General features: G+C 48.9%; 2 protein-coding genes and 1 long non-coding RNA gene across 13 annotated transcripts in view; 2 read left to right on the forward strand and 1 right to left on the reverse strand.

The window, feature by feature from the left end:
* The window catches only part of KDM2A (lysine demethylase 2A), a 157,212-nt gene extending 147,298 nt beyond the window's left edge, over positions 1 to 9,914 (reverse strand). For 2 of the 11 annotated variants that reach the window (XM_077960801.1, XM_077960800.1), the window contains exons 1-3: positions 8,916 to 9,000; positions 8,030 to 8,209; positions 6,728 to 6,852 (exon numbers count right to left, since the gene is read on the reverse strand). Coding sequence is in view for 5 of the 11 variants with exons in the window: in XM_077960794.1 (XP_077816920.1) it covers positions 6,728 to 6,769 (42 nt within the window). In the remaining 6 variants the exon portion in view is untranslated. 11 annotated transcript variants of the gene reach the window in all.
* Positions 1,560 to 12,984, forward strand: LOC144334104 (uncharacterized). Its single transcript, XR_013403528.1, has 4 exons — positions 1,560 to 1,930; positions 3,379 to 3,582; positions 4,335 to 5,203; positions 12,890 to 12,984. It is a non-coding gene; the product is annotated as an uncharacterized LOC144334104 (long non-coding RNA).
* On the forward strand, positions 9,728 to 16,443 carry LOC144334095 (uncharacterized). The gene is made up of 2 exons (XM_077962092.1): positions 9,728 to 10,849; positions 16,079 to 16,443. Exon 1 carries the CDS (start codon positions 9,733 to 9,735, stop codon positions 10,324 to 10,326), a length of 594 nt encoding a protein of 197 aa, XP_077818218.1. The 5' UTR covers positions 9,728 to 9,732; the 3' UTR covers positions 10,327 to 10,849; positions 16,079 to 16,443.
* The last annotated feature ends 7,597 nt before the right edge of the window (positions 16,444 to 24,040 follow it).

The following is a 24,040-nucleotide window of genomic DNA, read 5'->3' on the forward strand; positions in this document are numbered from 1 at the left end:
CCCATGTTGAGATGGGAGGATCACTCGAGCCAGGCGGTTGAAGCTACAATGAGCTATGATCATGCCACTGCACTCTAGCCTGTGCACAGAGTAACACCCTGTCTCCAAAAAAAAAAGAAATACAGAAATAAATCATTGTTACCTCAGAACAACCCACCCCGGCATCAAAAGGAAGCTTCTATCCCTCCCACTTGAGTACCTCCTCAGGTATACAAACTCGCCTCAGAGATCTGGCTTTGTTCTGGCAATCTATATACAAAAGTACTAATATTTTCATTACCTAAAAAAAAATTAAGTCTTGGCCGGGCGCGGTGGCTCAAGCCTGTAATCCCAGCACTTTGGGAGGCCGAGACGGGCGGATCACGAGGTCAGGAGATCAAGACCATCCTGGCTAACACGGTGAAACCCCATCTCTACTAAAAAATACAAAAAAAAACTAGCCGGGCGAGGTGGCGGGCGCCTGTAGTCCCAGCTACTCGGGAGGCTGAGGCAGGAGAATGGCGTAAACCCGGGAGGCGGAGCTTGCAGTGAGCTGAGATCCGGCCACTGCACTCCAGCCTGGGCGACAGAGCCAGACTCCCTCTCAAAAAAAAAAAAAAATTAAGTCTTGTTTAGGAGAAGCCATTGTTTATACACCCTTGTCAATTCCTAGCTGTTCAACTCCAACAATGTAAAATATTCTAGTTCCAGAAAGTGTAGCTTACGTTCCAAATCTACACATATACACCATCTTCAAAGGCGCATTTCTTTTCCACATGTAATAGGTAAATAACGAAGCTTGGAAAAACAACCCTTTTTTTTTTCTTTTTTTTTTTTTTTTTTGAGACAGAGTCTCGCTCTGTCGCCCAGGTTGGAGTGCAGTGGTGCCATCTCAGCTCACTGCAACCTCCACCTCCTGGGTTCAAGCAATTCTCCTGTCTCAGCCTCCTGAGTAGCTGGGACCACGGGCGCTTGCCACCACGCCCGGCTAATTTTTGTATTTTTAGTAGAGACAGGGTTTCACCTTGTTGGTCAGGCTGGTCTCAAACTCCTGACCTCAAGTGATCCACCCACCTCGGCCTCCCAAACTGCTGGGATTACAGGCCTGAGCAACCGCGCCCAGCCAAAAAACAATCTTTGTGTGAGAAATGGGGGTCTATGTTGCCCAGACTGGTCTCGAACTCCTGCACTCAAGTAATCCTCCCTCCCCGGCCTCCCAAAGTGCTGGGAGTATAGGTGTGAGTCACCATAACTGGCAAAAAACAATTTTTTAAAACTAGTTATTCCTTTTTTTTTTTTTAAATGGAGTTTTGCTCTGGTTCCCCAGGCTGGAGTACAACAGCATGATCTTGGCTCAGCGCAACCTGTCTCGTGGGTTCAAGTGATTCTCCTGCCTCAGCCTCCTTAGTAGCTGGGATTACAGGCATGCACCACCACACTCGGTTAATTTTGTATTTTCAGGAGAGAAGGGGTTTCTCCATGTTGTGTCAGGCTGGTCTCAATCTCCCAACCTCAAGTGATGGGCCCGCCTCGGCCTCCCAAAGTTCTGGGATTACAGGCATGAGACAGGGCCCTTGGCCTTTTTTTTTTTTTTTTTTTTGAGGCGGAGTCTCGCTCAGTCACCCAGGCCAGAGTGCAATGGTGTGATCTCGGTTCACTGCAACCTCTGCTTCTCAGGTTCAAGTGATTCTCCTGACTCAGCCTCCTGAGTAGCTGGGATTACAGGCACCCTACACCACGCCCGGCTAATTTTTTTTTTTTTTTTTTTTTTTGAGATGGAGTCTCACTGTCACCCAGGCTGGAGTGCAGTGGCGCAATCTCAGCTCAGTGCAACCTCCACCTCCCAAGTTCAAGCAATTCTTCTGCCTCAGCCTCCCCAGTAGCTAGGATTACAGGCACGAACCACCACCCCCAGTGCCCAGCTAATTTTTGTATTTTTAGTAGAGATGGGGTTTCACCATGTTGGCCAGGCTGGTTTCAAACTCTTGACCTCAGGTGATCCTCCTGCCTAGGCCTCCCAAAGTGATGGGATTATAGGCGTGAGTCACCACACCCAGCCCTTAACTAGTTATTTCTGATTTTTTTTTCCAAAAATGACTTGCTGGGAGGCCAAGGTGGGCAGATCGTTTGAGCCCAGGAGTTCAAGACTAGCCTTCGGAACATGGCAAAACCCTACCTCTACAAAAAATACAAAAATTAGCAAGGCATGGTGGCACAGGGTTGTAGTCCTAGCTACCTGGGAAGCTGACGTGGGAAGATCACTTGAGACCAGGATGTTGAGGCTTCTATGCCCTGTGGTCACGCCACTGCACTCTAGACTGGGCGACAAAGACAGACCCTATCTCAAAAAAAGGAAAAAAAAAAAAAAAAAACCAAATAAGAAGGCCGGGCGCGGTAGCTCAAGCCTGTAATCCCAGCACTTTGGGAGGCTGAGACGGGCGGATCACGAGGTCAGGAGATCGAGACCATCCAGGCTAACACGGTGAAACCCCGTCTCTACTAAAAAAAATACAAAAAACTAGCCGGGCGAGGTGGCGGGCGCCTGTAGTCCCAGCTACTCGGGAGGCTGAGGCAGGAGAATGGTGTAAACCCAGAAGGCGGAGCTTGCAGTGAGCTGAGATCCGGCCATGCACTCCAGCCTGGGCGACAGAGTGAGACTCCGTCTCAAAAAAAAAAAAAAACAACAAATAAGAAAGTTCCCTCCAGGCCAGGCGCAGTGGCTCACGCCTGTAATTCCACCATTTTGGGAGGCCGAGGAAGGCGGATTACGAGGTCAGGACATTGAGACCATCCTGGCTAACATGGTGAAACCCTGCCTCTACTAAAAAATATAAAAAACAAAAAACTAGCCAGGCGTGGCAGCGGGTGCCTGTAGTACTAGCTACTCAGGCTGAGGCAAGAGAATGGTGTGAATCCGGGAGGTGGAGCTTGCAGTGAGCTGAGATCACGCCACTGCACTCCAGCCTGGGCCACAGAGCAAAACTCCGTCTCAAAAAAAAAAAAAAAAAAAAAAAAGAAAAAGAAAGTTCCCTCCAAATATATAATGTGCCCTCTTACACAAACACTGCTAAGATAGCACATTAAACAAAAGAAAACATATGCTAGTTAAGGGTTAATGTATGCAACAGGTAGCAATCACCTTACAACTTAAAGAAAAAAAGAAAAAAAAAAATCTTGCCAAGACAAAAGTCAAGAGTACTTGTCTCTCCTTCCCACTATACCTCCCTACCTTGTTTTTTTAAAAAAAAAAAAAAAAAGTGGGCCAGGTGCAGTGGCTTACACCTGTAATCCCAGCACTTTGGGAGGCTGAAGTGGGTAGATCACCTGAGGTCAGGAGTTCGAAACCAGCCTGGCCAATGTAGCAAAACCCCGTCTCAACTAAAAATACAAAAAAATTAGCCGGGTATGGTGGCAGGCGCCTGTAATCGCAGCTACTTGGGAAGCTGAGGCAGGAGACTCGTTTGAACCCGGGAGGCAGAGGTTGCAGTGAGCCAAGATCGCGCCATTGCACTCTGGGCGAGAGTGAGACTCTGTCTCAAAAAAATAAAATAAAATAAAATAAAAGAAGTGGGCCGGGCGCGGTGGCTCACGCCTGTAATCCCAGCACTTTGGGAGGCCGAGACGGGCGGATCACAAGGTCAGGAGATCGAGACCACGGTGAAACCCCGTCTCTACTAAAAATACAAAAAATTAGCCGGGCGCGGTGGCGGGCGCCTGTAGTCCCAGCTACTCAGGAGGCTGAGGCAGGAGAATGGCGTAAACCCAGGAGGCGGAGCTTGCAGTGAGCCGAGATCGCGCCACTGCACTCCAGCCTGGGCGACAGAGCGAGACTCCGTCTCAAAAAACAAAAAACAAAAAACAAAAAAAAAAAGAGAAGTGAAGCCAGGCACAGTGGCTCACACCTGTAATCCCAGCAATTTGGGAGGCCGATGTGGATGGATCATTTGAGGTCAGGAGTTCGAGACCAGCCTGGCCAACATGGTGAAATTCCATCTTTACTAAAAATACAAAAATTATCTGGGTGTAGTGGCAGGCACCTGTAGTCCCAGCTACTCGGGATGCTGAGGCAGGAGAATCACCTGAACCTGGGAGCCAGAGGTTGTAAGTGAGCCCCGATAGTGCCACTGCACTCCAGCCTGTGCAACAGAGTAAGACTCGTTCTCAAAACAAACAACAAAACCCAAAAGTCCGGGCGCAGTGGCTCATGCCTGTAATCCCAGCACTTCGGGAGGCTGAGGCAGGCGGATCACCAGAGGTCAGGAGTTCGAGACCAGCCTGGCCAACAAGGTGAAACCCTGCCTTTACTAAAAATACAAAAATCAGCCAGGTGTGGTGGTAGGCACCTGTAATCTCAGCTACTCTGGAGGCTGAGACAGGAGAATCACTTGAACCCAGGAGGAAGAGGTCGTAGTAAGCAGAGATAGTGCCAATGGACACCAGCCTGGGTGACAAGAGTGAAACTCCGTCTCAAAAAAAAAAGTGAAAAGTTTTGCTTGCTAGAAAGGCTCTTCCTTTAAAGTCTGGACTGCAAAATCCCTTAGATATCTACCTAACAACTTGACATGATAAAAGTGAATTCCATATAGCAATAACTACCTGGGAAAGGAGTTTTATGGCATCGTCTCTTTTTCTGTTCCCAAAAAAAAGTTTAATTCAAGAAATGTAAAATATATATATATCACAATGATACAATATTGCACTATGGATACGCTTAATTTCTACAAAGTTAGAGATGAAGAATTATAATCTCAACACATGAATTGGGAACGAGACAAATCTCTGAAATTAGGCTCACCGGAATATATGCATGCTGAATATATACTTCCCAATATACACCAAGCCTTTCTAGCAGTCACAAAACAAATAAATAAATATGCCAGGTACTGTGGCTCACGCTTGTAATCCCAGCACTTTGTGATGCCAAGGTGGGAGGATTGCTTAAGGCCAGGAGTTCAAGACTAGCATGGGCAACATAGCAAGACCCCGTCTCTAAGAAAAAAAAAAAAAAATCTGAAAATTAGCCTGGCATGGTGGCACATGACTGTAGTCCCAGCTACTCAGGAGGCTGGAATGGAAGATTGCTTGAGCCCAAGAATTTGAGACTACAGTGAGTTATAATCACACCACTGAACTTCACCCTGGGCAGAGCAAAATCCTGTCTATGAAAATAAAAATAAAAGGCCGGGCACAGTGGCTCACGCCTGTAATCCCAGCACTTCGGGAGGCCGAGGTGGGCAGATCACAAGGTCAGGAGATCGAGACCATCCTGCCTAACATGGTGAAACCCCGTCTCCACTAAAAGTACAAAAAATTAGCCGGGCGCAATAGTCCTGGCTACTCAGGAGGCTGAGGCAGGAGAATGGCGTGAACCCGGGAGGCAGAGCTTGCAGTGAGCAGAGATCGCGCCACTGCACTCCAGCCTGGGCAACAGAGCCAGACCCTGCCTCAATCAATCAATCAATCAATCAATATAAAAATAAAAATAAATAAATAAAAATAAAAAACAGGCCATGGCCAGGTACGGTGGCTCACGTCTGTAATCCCAGCACTTTGGGAGGCCAAGGCGGGTGGATCACGAGGTCAGGAAATCAAGATCTTCCTGGCCAACATGGTAAAACTCCATTCTCTACTAAAAATACAAAAATTAGCTGGGCGTGGTGGCCTGTAACTACAGTCCCAGCTACTTCGGAGGCTGAGGCAGGAGGATCACTTGAACCCGGGAGGCGGAGGTTGCGGTGAGCTCAGACCACGCTGCTGCACTCCAAGCCTGGGCGATAGAGTAAGACTCGATCTCAATAAAAATAAATAATAAGTCTTTTCTCAAAAAGAGTAAGGATCACTAGAAAATGTATTGGAGAACCATTCGTTTTCTCCTAAATTCAATCTAAAATGCAGAGCCAAATAAAACCACCATAAATTCCTTTAGTAATCTTCTAGGCCTTTCAGTTCAGCAAATTTCACATACTACATACAATTCTGTGGCTTTCCTCATTGCCCACTCTTCAAACACAAATTCAAGTTTTTATTAATACTGTGAGACTATTAATAAAGCTCTCTTTGGCTAAGAAAAACAAAAATTGAATTCTTAAACTCCAATAGGGAAACCTTAAGAGGAAAACATGGCTTAAAGGATCCAAGTGTTCGTATACAGATATAAGCTAATCCTTTCAAATCATGTCTAAAATTTCTTTCAACAACATCTCATACATTCCTCCCAAAACACAGAACTTTATCAGCATCCAGTATTCTACCTGTCTTCAATCAATCCCAACAACCCTTCAAAGCTACCAAAGTGTTAATTTATAAAACAAAAGAGAATAATTCATAGTTCTACTCCCCAGCTCAAAGTCACAAATCAAATCTTAAAAAATGTATTCAACTATCCTTCCTCAAACAGCTTTGCCCCCAAAATTTATAATCTAACTTAATCAGGTGTATTACAATGTCAGTATTGTAAAATTAGGAATCTTTGTCACATTGTAATCCACAAAATCCTTGGGTATACAATGGTTTCTATAAAAGCTAAAGGCTACATAGAACTCCATTTCCAAACAGGATAAATATATAAAACGTAAAATATTTTTGGCCAAAAGCCAAATTCAATATTAATACACCTTTCCCCCTCCTCTGGTGCACAGAAGTCACCTGAAAAGTTTTAATCACAGATTCACAGTATATTCACAAATGGAAACAAAACAGTTATCCTACTTCAAAACTGGAGGGTGTGGTGGGGGGAGAAAATACTAACCAATCTCTGGCTGTAACGAATCCTTTCTTCTTCGGGTTCCATCTCTCACTCTTCTGTTGAAATTACTGTAAAGAAACCACTCCAGGGCTGCCTTCCTCTTCCTCCTTAGGAACCAGATTGCAACACTAAAGAATAATGATACAAGCATAAATGAGAACTCATTCTCAAACTTGTGCTTTCTGTTCACGGAAAGGAGTATTTAAGGTAACTGTTAAAGGTTCTCTGAAAAATCAGGTTCCTCTTCATGAGTTTGGGACCTTTCTGCTTTTGGGCAAGTGGTTCCATGTCTTGTTCAACATTAATCACATTACAACTGTCGGAGGCCTAGACGAAACGAGATGTTGGTTTCAGTTCCTTGTGGATGGGCCACACCACTAGTTTCTCCCCACAGGATTGCCACTAGCAAGGATCCCCTTCGTGACAGCATCAGCAAGAAAAAAAAAGCTCAGGGCTTTTATCTCTAGAGAGCTGACCAGGTGAAACACCACTGAACTAATCCCAATCCTAACCAAATTAGTTCTCTCTCACCAGTAATCAGAAACTAAAGGAAAGAAGGGCAGACTATGTAAAAAGAGGACAAGAAATTAGGATTTAAATGACCCCAAAACAATTTCCCATACCCCTCCTGTAAGGCCGTGCACAATCGTCGCCTTCCTTTCTAGACTCCCCGGGTCTTTTCATTCTCAAATCTACCCTCCACCCCAACACAAGATGTGCACAACTCCGAAACAAATTTCAGAGGCGCAAATCAAGGACCAAAATTCCATCTGATCTTTTTGGATAAAGTAATAAAACAAACGATCGCATCTATGGATACGAGGAAAATACATCTTGTCCAAAAATGCAATAAAAGACCGGCCGGCGCGACGGTCAATCGGCAATACCAAGAAAGGGTTTCCTTTTTTCTAAATATTCTCGTGGATAATGGCTTCCATTGAGAACGCAGGTTCCCCCCGTTTTTGTCACTACATTACAGCCACGTTAACAGCATCCTTTCAAAACTGCTACGAGACCAGAGGACCCGATGACACAGTTTGCGAGAGCAGTTGGTGGCAGAGCCCTCCCGGAGGAAGCCCTGGCCCCAAGTCCGGAGGGAAACCGTGCTTGCACCCCCTGGGCGACGACCACCCGGGCTTGGAGCAGCCAGGACCGGAGAGGAAAAAGGGCGAATGTCGCTGGGCTCCCCCAGGAAAAGGCGTTTCAATGGTTCACCCATCGGAAAAAGAAATAGAAACTTTACATTCAGTCTTTGGATAACACAGTCAACCAAACTTCCAAATGAGGGGGGAGGGGGAAACTCACCGGAGATTCTGCTCTTGAGTTCCTGTCCAAGTGAGAAGTAAAAGATTCCAAAGCTGAGAGGAATAATTAAATCCCAAACGTCGTCTTCGGTTTTTCCGTGGATCAACCCAGTATCCAGAGAGGGTCAGAGCGACCAGGAAAAGGGAGCAAACAGTTGCTGAATCAAACCTCCTCTTCTGGCTTTGGAGACCGGGAGTCGGAGGCGTCAGGAGAGGCGAGCGCGACCCCTCGGCGCCGAGCCCGGGGCGCCCCCGCCTCCCCCGGGCCAGTGGTCAGCAGCCCGGGCCCGAGCCCCGGGCCGGCCCCGGCCGCAGGGAGCGCCCTCCTCGCCGTGCCCTCGGCCAGCAGGGGCTGGTCGCCTCCGGGAGCAGCGGCCGATCAGCTGAGACCGGCCGGCCCGAGGCTCCCCGCGCCGCCCCGGCCCCCCGGAACGCGGGCCCCGGCCCCGGGGGGCGGACAGGGCGGGAGCGGCGCGGCACGCCGGGTTGGGGGCCCTGGCTCCCCTCGCGTCTCCCCCTCAGCTCCGGCTCCGCGCTGCGGGACGAGCCCCCTGGCTACTCCCCAGTCGCAGAGGAGGGATTCCGGGGGATGGGCCCCCTGGCGTTGCCCCTCCTCCCGGAGCGCCCCCTGCCCAGGAAAGACAGAGCGGCGACAGGCCCAGCCGCTGGGAAGGTGCTCCGCGAGCCGCCGCCGCCGCTGCCGGGGAGGGGTGTTGTTTCCCTCACACAGGAGGAGCCGCTGAAGCAGCAGCCGCCATTTTGAACCCGTCAGACTCTCACATACACACAGCTCCTCCGAGGCGCACTGCGCAGGCGCCACCTCCCCACCCCTCCTCCAGCTCGCCTCTCCACCCCCCACCCCCTTCAGGCCTCCCTGCGCTTCTTACCGCTCTCCCGGGCGCGCGTGAACGCGCACGCGTCACTCCCCTCTAACGCGGACACACCGCCGGCGCGCGCACGCGCGGATGCGTCGGCCTCGAATCGCCCGCGCCCCGCGACGCCGACGCGGCTCCCTGCGCCCCCTCGCGTCAGGCCGCCCGCCCGCCCGCCCTCCCGCCGGCCCGCCGCCCCCGCTCCCCGTCGGCGTTCTTCCAGGGCTCGGGCCCGGCCGGCTGCTCGCGCCTGCGCGAAGGGCACCGATCCTCCTCCGCGCGCCCTCCCCCCACGCACCCTCACACACACTTCGCCTCTGTGACCCCGCCCCTCGCGGCCAGCTGCGCCGGTCGCCCTCCCCCACCCCCCTTGGGAGGGTGGTGACCCCCCCCCGACCCCCTACAAAGCATATCACCCCCCCAAGCAGTGAGAGACACGCGCCCCCTTCCCCTTCAACCGCCCTCGGCCCCAGGCGGCCCGTCACAGTCACACAACCTGAGGGCCGGGAGGCCTGGGCCAGGGCAACCGATGCCCGCCTCAAAGCAGGGTCTCCCGGGGTCAGGTCGCCGGGCTGGGCCTGCGCGACCTGGGCTCCCGGCTCAGGCCTGCCCAGGGCGAGAGGGCGCAGGGAAGGGGTGCATGGCCGCCGGCTGCCTTCCCTTCGCGTGCCGGCCGGTGGGCCGAGGCCGGCCTGCCCGCCATCCCTAGGCAGGCCCCGGCGCCGCCGCCACGGGGCCCGTCCGCCCTGGGCCCGGGGGCTCCTCGGTGCAGCGGCCTGGCCCCGCCTCACCCACTGCTCGTCGCTCCGAAGGGGCAGGAAACAGGAGTAGCATGTCTGTCCTGGGCTCGGCTCCCTGGGGGAGCTGCAGGCGCTTAACAAGGGCGTCCACAGGTACCAGGCGCAGGAACGGTCTCCGCGACGGCCCGGGGGCGGCTGCGGCCGGCGCGCCCACCGCCGGCCGGAGGCGCCTGGCGAGGTGGCCCAGGAAGCCCCCGCTCCTCGGCCACGCTCAGCTTTCCGCCGCGCCGGTGCCCCCGGCGGCCCGGGTGGGACGTGACCCCGCCCCCGGCGAGTCGGGGCGCCCCCCACGGAGGGGTGCGCGGGCCGCCCCCGGCCCCCGGCCCCCGGCCCGACCCTGCCGCCCCGGGCCGTGGCGGGCGCGGGAGGCCCGACCGGGAAGATGTCTCCTCTTGGTGCGCGCAGCTTCGCGCGGGGGTCAGCGACGGGGCAGCGGCCGCCCGAGCTGCGCCGGCCCTGCCCACGGACCGGCTCCCGCAGCCCGACAGCTGTCCGACGGGCCAGCAGGCTCCGAACGTCGACGGAGCCCGGCCGGAGGTACCCGAGCAATGCCATGCGAGCAGCCCAGCCGCGATCCGGGCATTTCCCCAGCCAATCTCTTGCTCTGGGGCCCGTTTAAATTCTAAATCCCACAAAGGATGGTGGCTGGGGCGTTACACATCGGGGTTGGCACTACTGGCTCCACTACGCCCTTGTTGAGCGGTGTCACACAAATCTTTTTCTCCCTGCCTTGGTTTCCCACTCTTCAGGTTCTGACTCCTGGAAGCAGGGAATGGAGCAGAGAGGTAGGGCATGGAGTGAATCATGTAACCTGCATAAACAGCCATCAACCCTTTCAGGAGGACGTTAGCGAGACAATTAAAATAATGATACCTTCTAATTCTATCAAGGCTTGAACTCCAAGGTAAAAGCGCTACGTCAGTGCAAGGTATTATTATTTATTACCACAGAAGGTTTTTCTGCATGCAGAACTTGGGGAGTTTGTACAGACATTCCCTGCTTTGTTTCACAACATCCTTAGGAGACAAGCTGAAGTGCCTGTTAGCGCTATATCCATTTTAAAGATAGACAACTGAAGTATAGAAAGGTTAAAGAGCTTGCATAATTACTCCAACAGCCGACTGAAACATCTCACAAACAGCTAAAAAGGTTTGTTAATAAGATATCATCCTCTTGCATTCTAGTCACTGGGAAATATTCTTTATTTTGATACCAGTTTTGTTCAGACTTCTTAGATTTTCAGAGCACTGATACAAAATAGATAATCACAGAAACTGTATCAGATCTAAAGTCTCTTTAAATCTTTCCGACTGTGGTAAAATATATTTTAAAAGCAGCAGTCTCTCACACTGGTGCTACCAGATATGGTCCCATAGGCATCTGGCTCTCTGTAGGTATAGGAAAAGTTAGCAGCTTGTTTCGTTTGTTTTTTAAGCAGGAGAGAAAGCTTTTGCCATTGTCAGATTAAGTGTTGGGCCTTGTTGCTATTTGCAAAATAAACAGCTTTATTTCCTTCCTACTCACCCTTATAACCCAGGGAATACTTGGCGGAAAAGAGAAAGTCTCTAGGAGTAGCTCAACTTGGTCTTGCCCTTTTTCTTAACATTCAGACCCCCTTAAGTAATTAACCCTCAAGGTAAGTTGCACACCCTTGGCGAACAGATACCTCCAAGTTTAACTCATGTGGGCATGCTGGAAGGAAACCTAGAAAGGCTTTAGACCAGGCTGGGCACAGTGGCTTACACCTGTAATCCCAGAACTTTGGGAAGCCAAGGCAGGTGGATCACCTGAGGTCAGGCGTTCAAGACCAGCCTGGCCAACATGGCAAAACCCCGGCTCTACTAAAAAAAAAAAAACAAACAAACAAACAAAAAAAAACAAAATTAGCTGGGCATGGTGGTGCATGCCTATAATCCCAGTTACTTGGGAGGCTGAGGCAGGAGAATCACTTGAATGCAGGAGGTGGAGGTTGCAGTGAGCCGAGATGGCGCTAATGCACCCAGTTTGGGCTACAGAGCAAGACTCCACCCCCTCGCCCCCCCTCAAAAAAAGGCTCTAGAACAGTAATAGTAGTACTTATTTTGAATGGGACTGCAAGTAGAGCAAGATTTGTCAGATTGCAGCCAGCTCTTTTCCAGTAGAAAACCATTTGTTAACTAGTCTGCGTTGGGGGAATGGGACATTTAAACAGATATACACAATGGTTTCTCCACAGGCAGGCTTTGTTAATATTCCAGAGCAGATATGCAGGGTGAGATAAGAGATAGACAGATGGCTGGTGATTCCTCCCACCATCACAGTGGCTCTGATTGGCAAAGACAGATCTGTGAGGTTCACTGCATTGGTCTAAAACAGCCATTTGCAGGGAGAATAGAGCTTGGGGGATTCCCCAAGAAGGCCACCAGAACTGTGAACTCTATGGCTTCAACCCTGACAATGGTATATGGGAAAAAGGAAATAAAAATGCATTCTAGAGGCACTGAGAACAGGGTCCCTGGCTGAAATAAATTGGTACCTTAATAAGATATTAATAAATCCCTGCCTTTTTGAGCAAAGCTAAGACCCAACAAATGCTGAGAGTCAAAATCCAGTCACCCTTTTCTTTTCTCTTATTTTATTTTCTTTTCTCTTTTTTGGGATGGAGTTTTGCTCTTGTTGCCCAGGCTGGAGTGCAGTGGCTCAATCTCGGCTCACTGCAACCTTCACCTCCTGGGTTCAAGCAATTCTCCCACCTCAACCTCCAAGTAGCTGGGATTACAGGTGTCCGCCACCACGCCTGACTCACCCATTTCTTTTGGGAGACTTTACGGTGCGAAAAGAGAACTCTTTAGTCTGGTTAAGCTAAACTATTTCCAGTTTATCCTTAAATGTTAAGGAGGAAGTAAAGATGTCCCAAACAGTGTAGGTCTAAACTAAAATAGAGAAGTTGGTTGTGAAGATTCCCCAGGAGGTAGCATAACCAGTGGTTAAAAAGCTTTGGCCGGGTGCCGTGGCTCACACCTGTAATCCCAACACTTTGGGAGGCCGAGGCAAGCGGATCATGAGGTCAAAAGTTTGAGACCAGCCTGGCCAATGTGGTGAAACCTCGTCTCTACTACAAATACAAAAAATAGCTGGGTGTGGTGGTACGTGCCTGTAATCCCAGCTACTCGGGAGGCTGAGGCAGGAAGAACCGTTTGAACCCGGGAGGCCGAGGTTGCAGGGAGCCGAGATCACGCCATTGTACTCTAGCCTGGGCAACAGGGGGAGACTCTGTCTCAAAACAAAACAAAACAAAACAAAACAAATCAAAAACAAAAAAAGAGGCTGAGGTGGAGGATTGCTAGAGTCCAGGAGTTGGAGGTTACAATGAACTATGACTATGCCACTGCACTTCAGCCTGAGTGACACTGAGACCCTATCTCTAAAAAAAAAAAAAAAAGAAGGGAAGGTTTTAGGTAAAGATGATTCAATATTTAAGAAACTTGAAGTTTTCATGTGAGTCAAGAGTTTGCGTAGACCTTAAGTGTGATGACTTATTCCTCGATTCTCTTCCCCCTCCCTTTTTTAATTTTTTTAAATTTTTTTATTTTTATTTATTTATTTATTTATTTTTTTTTTTTTTTTTTTTTTTTTTTTTTTTTTTTTGAGACGGAGTCTGGCTCTGTCGCCCAGACTGGAGTGCAGTGGCGCGATCTCGGCTCACTGCAAGCTCCGCCTCCCGGGTTCACGCCATTCTCCTGCCTCAGCCTCCGGAGTAGCTGGGACTACAGGCGCCCGCCACCACGCCCGGCTAATTTCTTTTTGTATTTTTAGTAGAGATGGGGTTTCACCGTGTTAGCCAGGATGGTCTCGATCTCCTGACCTCGTGATCCGCCCGCCTCGGCCTCCCAAAGTGCTGGGATTACAGGCTTGAGCCACCGCGCCCGGCCAAATTTTTTTATTTTTAGACAGTCTTACTGTGTCACCCAGCCTGGAGTGCAATGGCATGATCTTGGCTCACCGCAACATCCATCTCCCGGGTTCAAGCAATTCTCCTGCCTCAGCTTCCTGAGAAGTTGGGATTACAAGCACCCACCACCATGCCTGGCTAATTTTTGTGTTTTTAGTAGAGACAGGGTTTCACCATGTTGGCCAGGCTGGTCTCAAACTCCCTATCTCAGGTGATCTGCGCCCCTCAGCCTCCCAAAGTGCTGGGATTACAGGCATGAACCACCGCACCGGGCCCTCTTACCTATCCTAACTCCTGGTTTCTCTCCCCAACCCCCAACCCTGGTGTCTCCACTTTTTATTTTTCCCTCTTCCGTGACTCCAGCTGCCTCTTTCTCATCATCACCTACCTCCTGAAGTCTCTTTCTCTCCAGCCTTCTTTCTGTCATTTGGCCCACCCCCTCCTCCATGTTCATTCTCTCTCTCCTGGCCCAGTATCATCTGACTGAATGGCTTGCCCACTTTCCTTTAGAATCCATTCGGTGCCCTTAATCACCTCAATCCCATGCTCTCTGATTGTGTTACTTAACCATTTCCTGAACATATCCCTCCACCCGCCCCCAACCCCAGGAAAAAAAAAAAAAAAGAAAAAAACTCCTAGGGTTAAATGGTGTTGGGGGGTGATGATAGAAAGTCTTCTTTTTTTCTTTTTTCTTTTTTCTTTTTTTTTTTTTTTTTGAGACGGAGTCTCACTCTGTCGCCCAGGCTGGAGTGCAGTGGTGCGATCTCGGCTCACTGCAAGCTCCGCCTCCAGGGTTCACGCCATTCTCCTGTCTCAGCCTCCCGAGTAGCTGGGACTACAGGCGCCTGCCACCGCGCCCGGCTAATTTTTTTGTATTTTTAGTAGAGATGGGGTTTCACCGTGTTAGGCAGGATGGTCTCCTCAATTTCCTGACTTCGTGATCCACCCGCCTCGGCCTCCCAAAGTGCTGGGATTACAGGCGTGAGCTGTCACGCCTGGCCAAAAGTTTTCTTTTAAGTTTGGAAGTTGAATCTGAATTGATCAGGGAAGAAAAATGAAAGGCAGGGCCGGGCGCGGTGGCTCAAGCCTGTAATCCCAGCACTTTGGGAGGCCGAGACGGGCGGATCACGAGGTCAGGAGTTCGAGACCATCCTGGCTAACACGGTGAAACCCCGTCTCTACTAAAAAATACAAAAAACTAGCCGGGCGAGGTGGCAGGCGCCTGTAGTCCCAGCTACTCGGGAGGCTGAGGCAGGAGAATGGCGTAAAAACCCGGGAGGCAGAGCTTGCAGTGAGCTGAGATCCGGCCACTGCACTCCAGCCTGGGCGACACAGCGAGACTCCGTCTCAAAAAAAAAAAAAAAAAAAGAAAAATGAAAGGCAGAAATGCCCTGCAGATTCTTGGATCATCAGACATGGATGTCGCACTTGCATGGAACGTGGCTGACCCTTTCCTTGGGACCATGGGACCACCACCCTCCCTGGCCCCGTGCTTCCTTGCTGCCAGCTTTTCCAGGTATGTGACCATCAGCTGTGCAGACCCACTGCTCCTGAGTGCTGGGGTGAACTTTGGCTGTTGGGGCAACTGCAGCAGTGTCTGAGACCCACCTGTTCTTCAGCAGCCTTAGCTTTGCTTTGGGGCCAGGCCACCCTCACTTCTCACTTCTAAAAGGGTGGGACTTCCTGCTGTGCCTGGGCATGGAGCTCAAAGATGCAGAGCCTGTGTGTCAGCTACACCTGCTTGCTGGGGGCAGTTTCTGGCACCCTGGGGTTTCAGGGTCTCTTTGCAACCTTGCACTAGCTTCCCAGCTTGGGTTGGTGGTGACAGTCATGCGGGGCTCCAGCCATTTCCCCAAAGGACCAAATGCTTAAGCACTTAGGCCTGTTTAGCCCCTCCCAGTGAGACTGATCTTTGTTTATCTTCTTCAAGGGCATTCACTACCTTTTGTCAGTTTCTGCTAAAGCTGGTGTTCCTTCAGCCACTTTGTGAGAGGTTCTGAGCCCGTCAGAACTTCAGTTCTCTTTAATAAAACAGAGTAGGCCGGGCGCGGTGGTTTACACCTGTAATCCCAGCACTTTGGGAGACCAAGGCAGGCGGATCACCTGAGGTCAGGAGTTCAAGACCAGCCTGGGCAACATTGTGAAACCCCATCTCTACTAAAAATACAGAAATTAGCTGGGTGCGGTGGCACATGCCTGTATTCCCAGCTACTCGGGAGGCTGAGGCAGGAGAATCACTTGAGCCTGGGAGGTGGGTGGAGGTTGCAGCGAGCCAAGATCATGCCACTGCACTCTAGCCTGGGCAACAGAGCAAGACTCTGTCTCAAAAAAAAACCTATATATATATGTATTTAAATATATATAATATATAAAATATATTTAAAACATATGTATAACATATATATAAATAAAACAGAAGTAGTGACTCCTGCCCTGTTTTCTCCTAGGATTGTTGTGGAGTGAAATGGACTAATGGACATGAATACCCTTTGGAAACTAGAAGACAACTTATTTTAGAAAGGATTTCTGAGGCCTTGCGCAGCGGCTCATGCCTGTAATCCCAGCACTTTGGGAGACCAAGGTGGGCAGATCACCTGAAGTCAGGAGTTCGAGACCAGCCTGATCAAAATGGAGAAACCCCGTCTCTACTAAAAATACAAAATTAGCTGGGCATGGTGGCTCATGCCTGTAATCCCAGCTACTTGGGAGGCTGAGGCAGGAGAATCGCTTGAACCCGGGAGGCAGAGGTTGCAGTGACCCAAGATTGCACTATTGCATTCCAGCCTGGACAACAAGAGTGAAACTTCCATCTCAAAAAAAAAAAAAAAAAAAAAAAAAAGAAAGAAAGAAAAAAAGGATTTCTGATTTTCCTATTTTTTAAAATATTTTTACTTGTTAAATTTTTTTCATAGAAACAGGGTCTCACTATGTTGCCCGGCTGGTCTCGAACTACTGGCCTCATGTGATACTCCTGCTTTGACTTCCCAAAGTGCCTGGGATTACAAGCATGAGCCACTGCACCCAGCCAGTTCTCCTATTTTTAAATTTATTTTTATTTTATTGTGGTAAGAACACTTGATGTGAGATTTACTGTTTTAACAAAGTTTTAAGTGTACAATACATTCTCCATTTTCTTTTTCTCCTACATGTAGGATTTGGGTACTTACTGAGTACACTGTGCCCAATGCTAAATTAAGTGCTTGGATAGAGAAAGGAGGTTTGAAAAATTAGAAGCCTTGGCTTTTACCTTCGAAGACTTCATATTGAAGAAAGGACACCATAAAGATGTGACATACTCAGAGAATAATCATCATTCCAGTGAATTGCTGAAAGATAGTTTAGACCATAAGAACTGGTCTTCAAATTGCAATTGGATATAAGCCCCGTGGGGCAGGAAGTTTTGTTCATTGCTGGATTCCCCAATGCCTAGAACAGTGCCAGGCATAGTTGGCACTCATTCCTTCATATTTATTGAATTGGCCAATAAAGTAGTGCAGTGTTGCTTTTGAGGGAAGGAGTATGAAGGCTGGAGAGCATTGAGTCCTGCAGAGAAGCTTGGATTTGTGAGAGTAAGAGAGGCACATATGTTCTGGAGCAGAGAAGGTTGATGCAATAGTAATCGTTCCAGAGAAACTGTTCCTGCAGCTGTCATTGCAGCTGGAATAGAAGTGATAGAAACCAAATCCTGTACTACTGCAAACCAAGCCAGGAGGTATGTGAATCTTAGGCCAAGTTCTTCACTCTGTTTTTATTCCAGCTCCTCTTGTGATTTTGTCTTTGAGCTCCACTTACCTCTACTGTCTCCAGTTCAGGATGTCGACTTTAGAGTCCATGTTAGAGTGCAACTTTTTTGTTTGTTTGTTTTGTTTTTAGACAAGGTCTCGCTCTGGCACCCAGGCTGGAGTGCAGTGGTGCACTCTCAGCTCACTGCACTCTCCACCTCCTAGGCTCAGATGATCAGTCTTCCTACCTCAGCCTCCTGAATAGCTGGGACCACAGGCACACGCCACCACACTTGACTAGTTTTTGTATTTGGATTTTTAGTAGAGATGGGTCGTTGCCCTGTTGCCCTGGCTGGTCTCCAAATCCTGGTCTCAAGAAATTGGCCTGCCTCCCAAAGTGCTGGGATTACAGGCATGAGCCTCTGCACCTGGCCAGGAGGTTATCTTTATTTTATTTTACTTTATTTTATTTTATTTTATATTTTATTTTATTTATTTTTTTATTTATTTTGAGACAGAGTCTCGTTCTGTTACTCAGGCTGGAGTGCATTGGCGTGATCTCGGCTCACTACAACCTCCGCCTCCCGGGTTCAAGTGATTGTCTTGCCTCAGCCTCCCGAGTAGCTAGGATTACAGGTGCCTGCCACCACGCCCAGCTAATTTTTTGTATTTTTAATAGAGACAGGGTTTCTCCATGTTGGTCAGGCTGGTCTTGAACTCCTGACCTCAGGTGATCCACCCACCTCAGCCTGCCAAAATCTTGGGATTACAGGCATGAGCCACCACGCCCAGCCTTTTTTTTTTTTTTTTTTTGAGATGGAGTATTGCTCTGTTGCCCAGGCTAGAGTGCAGTGGCATGATCCAGCTCACTGCAATCTCTGCCTCCCAGGTTCAAGCGATTCTCCTGCCTCAGCCTCCCGAGTAGCTGGGACTACAGGCACCCACCACCATGCCCGGCTCATTTTTGTATTTTCAGTAGAGACAGGGTTTCACCATGTTGGCCAGGCTGGTACTGAACTCCTGACCTTAGTTGATCCACCCACCTCGGCCTCCCAAAGTGCTAGGATTACAGGGATAAGCCACTGCACCCGGCTGTTTTATTGGGGTTTGTTTGTTTGTTTGTTTGTTTTTGAGACAAGGTCTTGCTCTGTTGCCTAGGCTGGAGTGCAGTGGAGCAATCTTGGCTCACTGCAACCTCTGCCTCCTGGGTTCAAGCGATTCTCCTGCCTTAACCTCCCAAGTAGCAGGGATTATGGGTGCCCGCCACCACACCCGGCTAATTTTTGTATTTTTAGTAGAAACAGGGTTTCACCATGTTGGCCAGGCTGATCTCAAACTCCTGACCTCAAGTGTTCTGCCCACCTTGGCCTCTCAAAGTGCTTCAATTATAGGCGTGAGCCACCACGCCCAGACAGGAGTGCAGCTTTTGATGTGATATTATAAGCTTAATATCTCCAATCAATTATTTTTCATGATGTCTCTTTAATTATAATGTACATTGTATTTAAAAAGTATAACTTTAAAATGACAATGTTGTTTTTTCCCCAAAAAAATGCTTGCTAAATATTTAAACTCTGAAGTGTATTTAGTCTTTACCTTCTTTCTGGCTAAATCTATTTTCACACTCTCTAGGGGACTGTAAGAAAATATTGACTTGACTGAGTTTAAGGTAAGATTTTCATGTTATATATATTTTTACAATTATACTTGATTTGCCACAGCTTAGAGTTCATGTTTTGATTTGGTCATAATTTCTAGATCTGCTTCTACTGCTGATCAAATTATCTTCCTATTGGTGAGCTCCATATCGTTAACTTTCTATTCCTGCATAATGTTATTGGTAGAAGAAATGTTGGAGACCCTACATCTATACCTTACTCCTTTATTACTGGAGCTGATGACAGGATTTACCCATCTGTCTATTTCATTTTTGTTTTTTTATTTTTTATTTTTATTACTGTTATTTTTTGAGATGGAGCCTCACTCTGTCGCCCAGGCTGGAGTGCGTAAGTGCAATCTCAGCTCACTGCAACCTCTGCTTCCTGGGTTCACAAGGCTCTCCTGCCTTGGCCTCCCAAGTAGCTGGGATTATAGGCGAGCGCCACCACGCCTGGCTAATTTTTATATTTTCAGTAGAGATGGGATTTTACCATGTTGGCCAGGATGGTCTCAATCTCCTCACCTGAAATGATCCCCCCGCCTTGGCCACCCAAAGTTCTGGGACTACAGGCGTGAGCCACTGCGCCCGGCCCCCTAGCCAATTTTAAATTTTTTGTAGAGATGGGGTCTCACTGTGTTGCCCAGACTAGTCTCGAACTCCTGGCCTCATGGGATCCTCCTGCCTCAGCCTTCCAAAGGCTGGCTTGGGTTTACAGGAATGAGCCACCGTACCTGGCCTGATATGTTTTTAGTGTATATGTTTCCATGGGTGAAGGTTTATGCTTTGTGTAAATGTTGGTAGTTTCTATAATATGTCTTAGTATTTTACATTTCTTTCTTTTTTTTTTTTTTAGACAAGGTCTCTCCTTCTGTCACCCAGGCAGGCTGGAATGCACTGGCACGATCACAGCTCACTGCAGCCTCGACCTCCTGGGCGCAAGTGATCCTCCCACCTCAACCTCCCCAGTAGCTGGGACTACAGGCATGTGCCACCACATGCCTGATTTTTAAAATATTTTTAAAATTTTTGCAGAGATGTGTTCTCCATGTGTTGCCCCAAGCCGATCTCAAAACCCCTGGCCTCAAGTGAGGCCACCTGACCTCCACACCTCATCCTCCCAAAGTGCTGAGATTACAGGGGTGAGCCACCATGCCCAGCTGTATTCAGTATTTTCTTTTCTTTTTTTTTTTTTTTTGTTTTGGAGACGGAGTGTCACTCTGTCACCCAGGCTGGAGTGCAGTGGCACAATCTCAACTCACCGAAACCTCTGCCTCCTGGGCTTAAGCCATCCTGCCACCTCAGCCTTCCCAGTAGCTGGGACTACAGGTACACACCACCATGCACAGCAAATTTTTTTTTTTGAGATGGAGTCTTGCTCTATCACTCAGGCTGGAGTGCAATGGCACAATCTCTGCTCACTGCAACCTCCGCCTCCTGGGTTCAAGCAATTGTCCTGCCTCACCCTCTCAAGTAGCTGGGATTACAGGCATGCACCACCACACCTGGCTAATTTTCTTTGTATTTTTAGTAGAGACGGGGTTTCACCATGTTGCCTAGGCTGGTTTCAAACTCCTGACCTCAAGTGATCCACCTGCCTCGGCCTCCCAAAGTGCTGGGATTACAGGCATGAGCCACCACACCCAGCCAATTTTGTATTTTTTGTAGAGATGTGGTGTCACTATGTTGCCCAGGCTGGTCTCAAACTCACAAAGTGTTGGGATTACAGGCATGAACTGCCATGCCCACCACTGGCAGTATTTTATATTTCATTTTACTATTTACTACTCATGTAATATATCCTATAATGCACTTTATGCATTTTTCTTGTCAATGAATTTAGAAAAGTGAACAAATGGAATATGCAGTTCTGACTTGCCAGAACATAATATGGAGTCCTCAGTGGCTTCCTTTTCCTTGTGCCTCTTGATGGGACCATATTTCTTTCTTTTTTTTTTTGGACAGAGTCTTACTCACTCTGTCGCCCAGGCTGGAGTGCAGTGGTGCAATATCAACTCACTGCAACCTCCATCTCCTGGGTTCAAGCAATTCTCCTGCCTTAGCCTCCAGAGTAGCTGGGATTACAAGCACGTGCCACCACGCCCAGCTAATTTTTATATTTTTAGTAGAGACAGGGTTTTACCATGTCTTTTGGCCAGACTGGTCTCAAACTCTTCACCTTAGGTGATCCACCCACCTCAACTTCCCAAAGTGCTAGGATTACAGGCGTGAGCCACTGCACCCAGCCTCCATATGTATTTAAGTTGCTCCTTAATACAGAGGCGTAGGTATATAATTGTGATGCTCTTGATAGGACAATGCCCATAATTTTCACTGCTTTCTCTTTGTTCTCTGGTGTATTTCTTTTCTTTTATCTTCTTTTTTTCTTTCTTTTGTGTGTGTGTGTGTGTGTGTGTGTGTGCGCGCGTGTGACAGAGTTTCGCTCTTGTTACCCAAGGTGGAGTACAGTGGCGCGATCTTGGCTCACTGCAACCTCTGCCTCCTGGATTCAAGCGATTCTCCTGCTTCAGCCTCCTGAGTAGGTGGAATTACAGGCACACACCACCACACCTGGCTAATTTTGTATTTTTAGTAGAGATGGGGTTTCACCATGTTAGCCAGGCTGGTTTTGAACTCCTGATCTCAGGTGATCTACCCACCTTGGCCTCCCAAAGTGCTGGGATTACAGTCACTGCGCCTGGCCTCTTTTTTTTTTTTTGAGATGGAGTCTCGTTTTGTCACTCAGGCTGGAGTGCAGTGGCGCGATCTCGGCTCACTGCAACCTCCACCTCCCAGGTTTAAGTGATTCTCCTGCCTCAGCCTCCCAAGTAGCTGGGATTACAGGCGCCCCCCCACCACACCCGGGTAATTTTTGTATTTTTAGTAGAGACGCGGTTTCACTGTGTTGGCCAGGTGAGTGTCAAACTCCTGACCTCAAATGATCTGCTCTCCTCAGCCTCCCAAAGTGCTGGGATTACAGACATGAGCCACCGTACCTGGCCTTTTCTGGTGTATTTCTGATTAAACCTGCCACCCACTGTCTAACATTTGATTTGATTGGATCTCCGTATGACCATTATTGTCAACCACAAAACATATGCCAGGTTCTAACTTAACTTAAAGGGCCTCAAGATTTAAAACAAGACTTGGAGCCTATCCTCAAGAAGCTTACAGTTTAATTGGAGAGAGAAACAAAAAACAAAAATAAATAAATAAATAAAAAGCAGCACCGTGCATATTAACCACAGAGACAGCAGCATGACAGAGCTGGCAGAGGGAAAAGTGAAGATGGTTCCTGCACAGCTTCAAGAGCAGCAGCAACACTGTCGGTCTTCCAGGGCTTCCCAGTGTGTGTACTCAGTTGTATACTAACTACTTCCATTTAGGGTCTTCAAGGTCCTCGTCTATTAAGGGAATAACTCTGAATCACAGAATCTTAGAGGTAGCATGGGGGGCAGAGGTCATTTAATCCTACTTGCTCAATTAAAAACTGGCAGTTTGAGGCCCAAAGATGTTAAGCAGCTTGGCCAAGGTCATAGCAGCTAGTTTAGTGATGAAATTAGAACTATAGGCCGGGCGCGGTGGCTTAAGCCTGTAATCCCAGCACTTTGGGAGGCTGAGACGGGTGGATCACGAGGTCAGGAGATCGAGACCATCCTGGCTAACATGGTGAAACCCCGTCTCTACTAAAAAATACAAAAAACTAGCCGGGCGAGGTGGCGGGCGCCTGTAGTCCCAGCTACTGGGGAGGCTGAGGCAGGAGAATGGCGTGAACCCGGCAGGCAGAGCTTGCAGTGAGCTGAGATCCGGCCACTGCACTCCAGCCTGGGCAACAAAGCAAGACTCCGTCTCCAAAAAAAAAAAAAAAAAAGAAATTAGAACTATAAGCCATGTCTTCTGATAGCTAGTCCAGTACTTTCTGCTATTCCCCAAATTGATGGCATTTTCTAACCATCAGATCAAATGTTCATGTATTCCTTCGTTCCCTAGAAAGAGCACCTGCTTGTGCAGGGCACTGGGATTGCAAGGTGAGTGACATGAGGCCACATTGTCAGGGGGCAAGTCAGGTGAGCAAAGAAATTAGTCTCTACACTGAGACACTTTCAGAAAATGAAAGGGGTCCCACCTACTCAGGAAGCTGAGGCATGAAAATTGCTTGAACCCAGGAGGTGGAGGCTGTAGTGAGATCGTGCTACTGCACTCCAGCCTGGGCAACAGAGTGAGACTCCGTCTCAAAAAAAAAAAAAGGGAAATTGGGACAGCTCTTCTGAGGAGGTGATACTGGAATTGTACAGCAAAAAAGAACCTCCCAGGTAGAGGGTAGAGCTTGAGCAAAGACCTTCCATGGGAACGGGAACGGGTGTTGGTGTACTCAAACAGCAGTGGCCGGAGCGTCTGGGGCAAAGTCGCCAAGGTGGAAAATGGTGTGAGATGAAGTCACAGAGTGGCTGGCCAAGTCACACAAGGCTTGTGGCAAGCCAGGAGTGTACTCTCAAGGCAGGAGCAACCCATGGTGATCATACAAGTAGGGAAATGTTAAGGTCAAGTTTATGTTTCAGAAAGAACTCTGATAAAAAAGGAGATGCTTTTGAGATAATTAAGGTGTTTTATCTTCCCCATGTGAGAAGGACATGGCCTGAGGCAGTATGGAGAGGAGAGCTGAGAGGTATAGGAGGAGCAGCATTCGACAGGACGTGGGCACACGTTGGATGTGCAGGAGGAGGGTCGTGGATGTCTGCTGTGTGTGTGTGTCTTGACTGATCCACCATGCCATCCCCTCAAATGGGAAATACAGGAGAAGCAATGGGTCGGGCCAAGAGAGACAGGGTCACATTTGCACAGGCTGAGTCTGAGAAGCTCTAAGACCCCTGCTGCTGGCTTTATGAGGCCTGGGATGGAGGGGAGCGGTGCACGCTGGAGTCAGAGGTCTGGGTATCCACAGTGCCAGATCCAGGTTGTGGGAGGAATAAGGTGGCCCATGGAAAGGGCATGGAAGGCCGGGCATGGTGGCTCATGCCTGTAATCTCAGC

Source organism: Macaca mulatta, chromosome 14, assembly GCF_049350105.2.
Source record: "Macaca mulatta isolate MMU2019108-1 chromosome 14, T2T-MMU8v2.0, whole genome shotgun sequence".
NCBI lineage: Eukaryota > Metazoa > Chordata > Mammalia > Primates > Cercopithecidae > Macaca > Macaca mulatta.

Excerpts from the sequence above, each read along its gene's own strand:
- LOC144334095 (XM_077962092.1), top strand. The coding sequence starts at position 9,733 with ATGTCTGTCCTGGGCTCGGCTCCCTGGGGGAGCTGCAGGCGCTTAACA.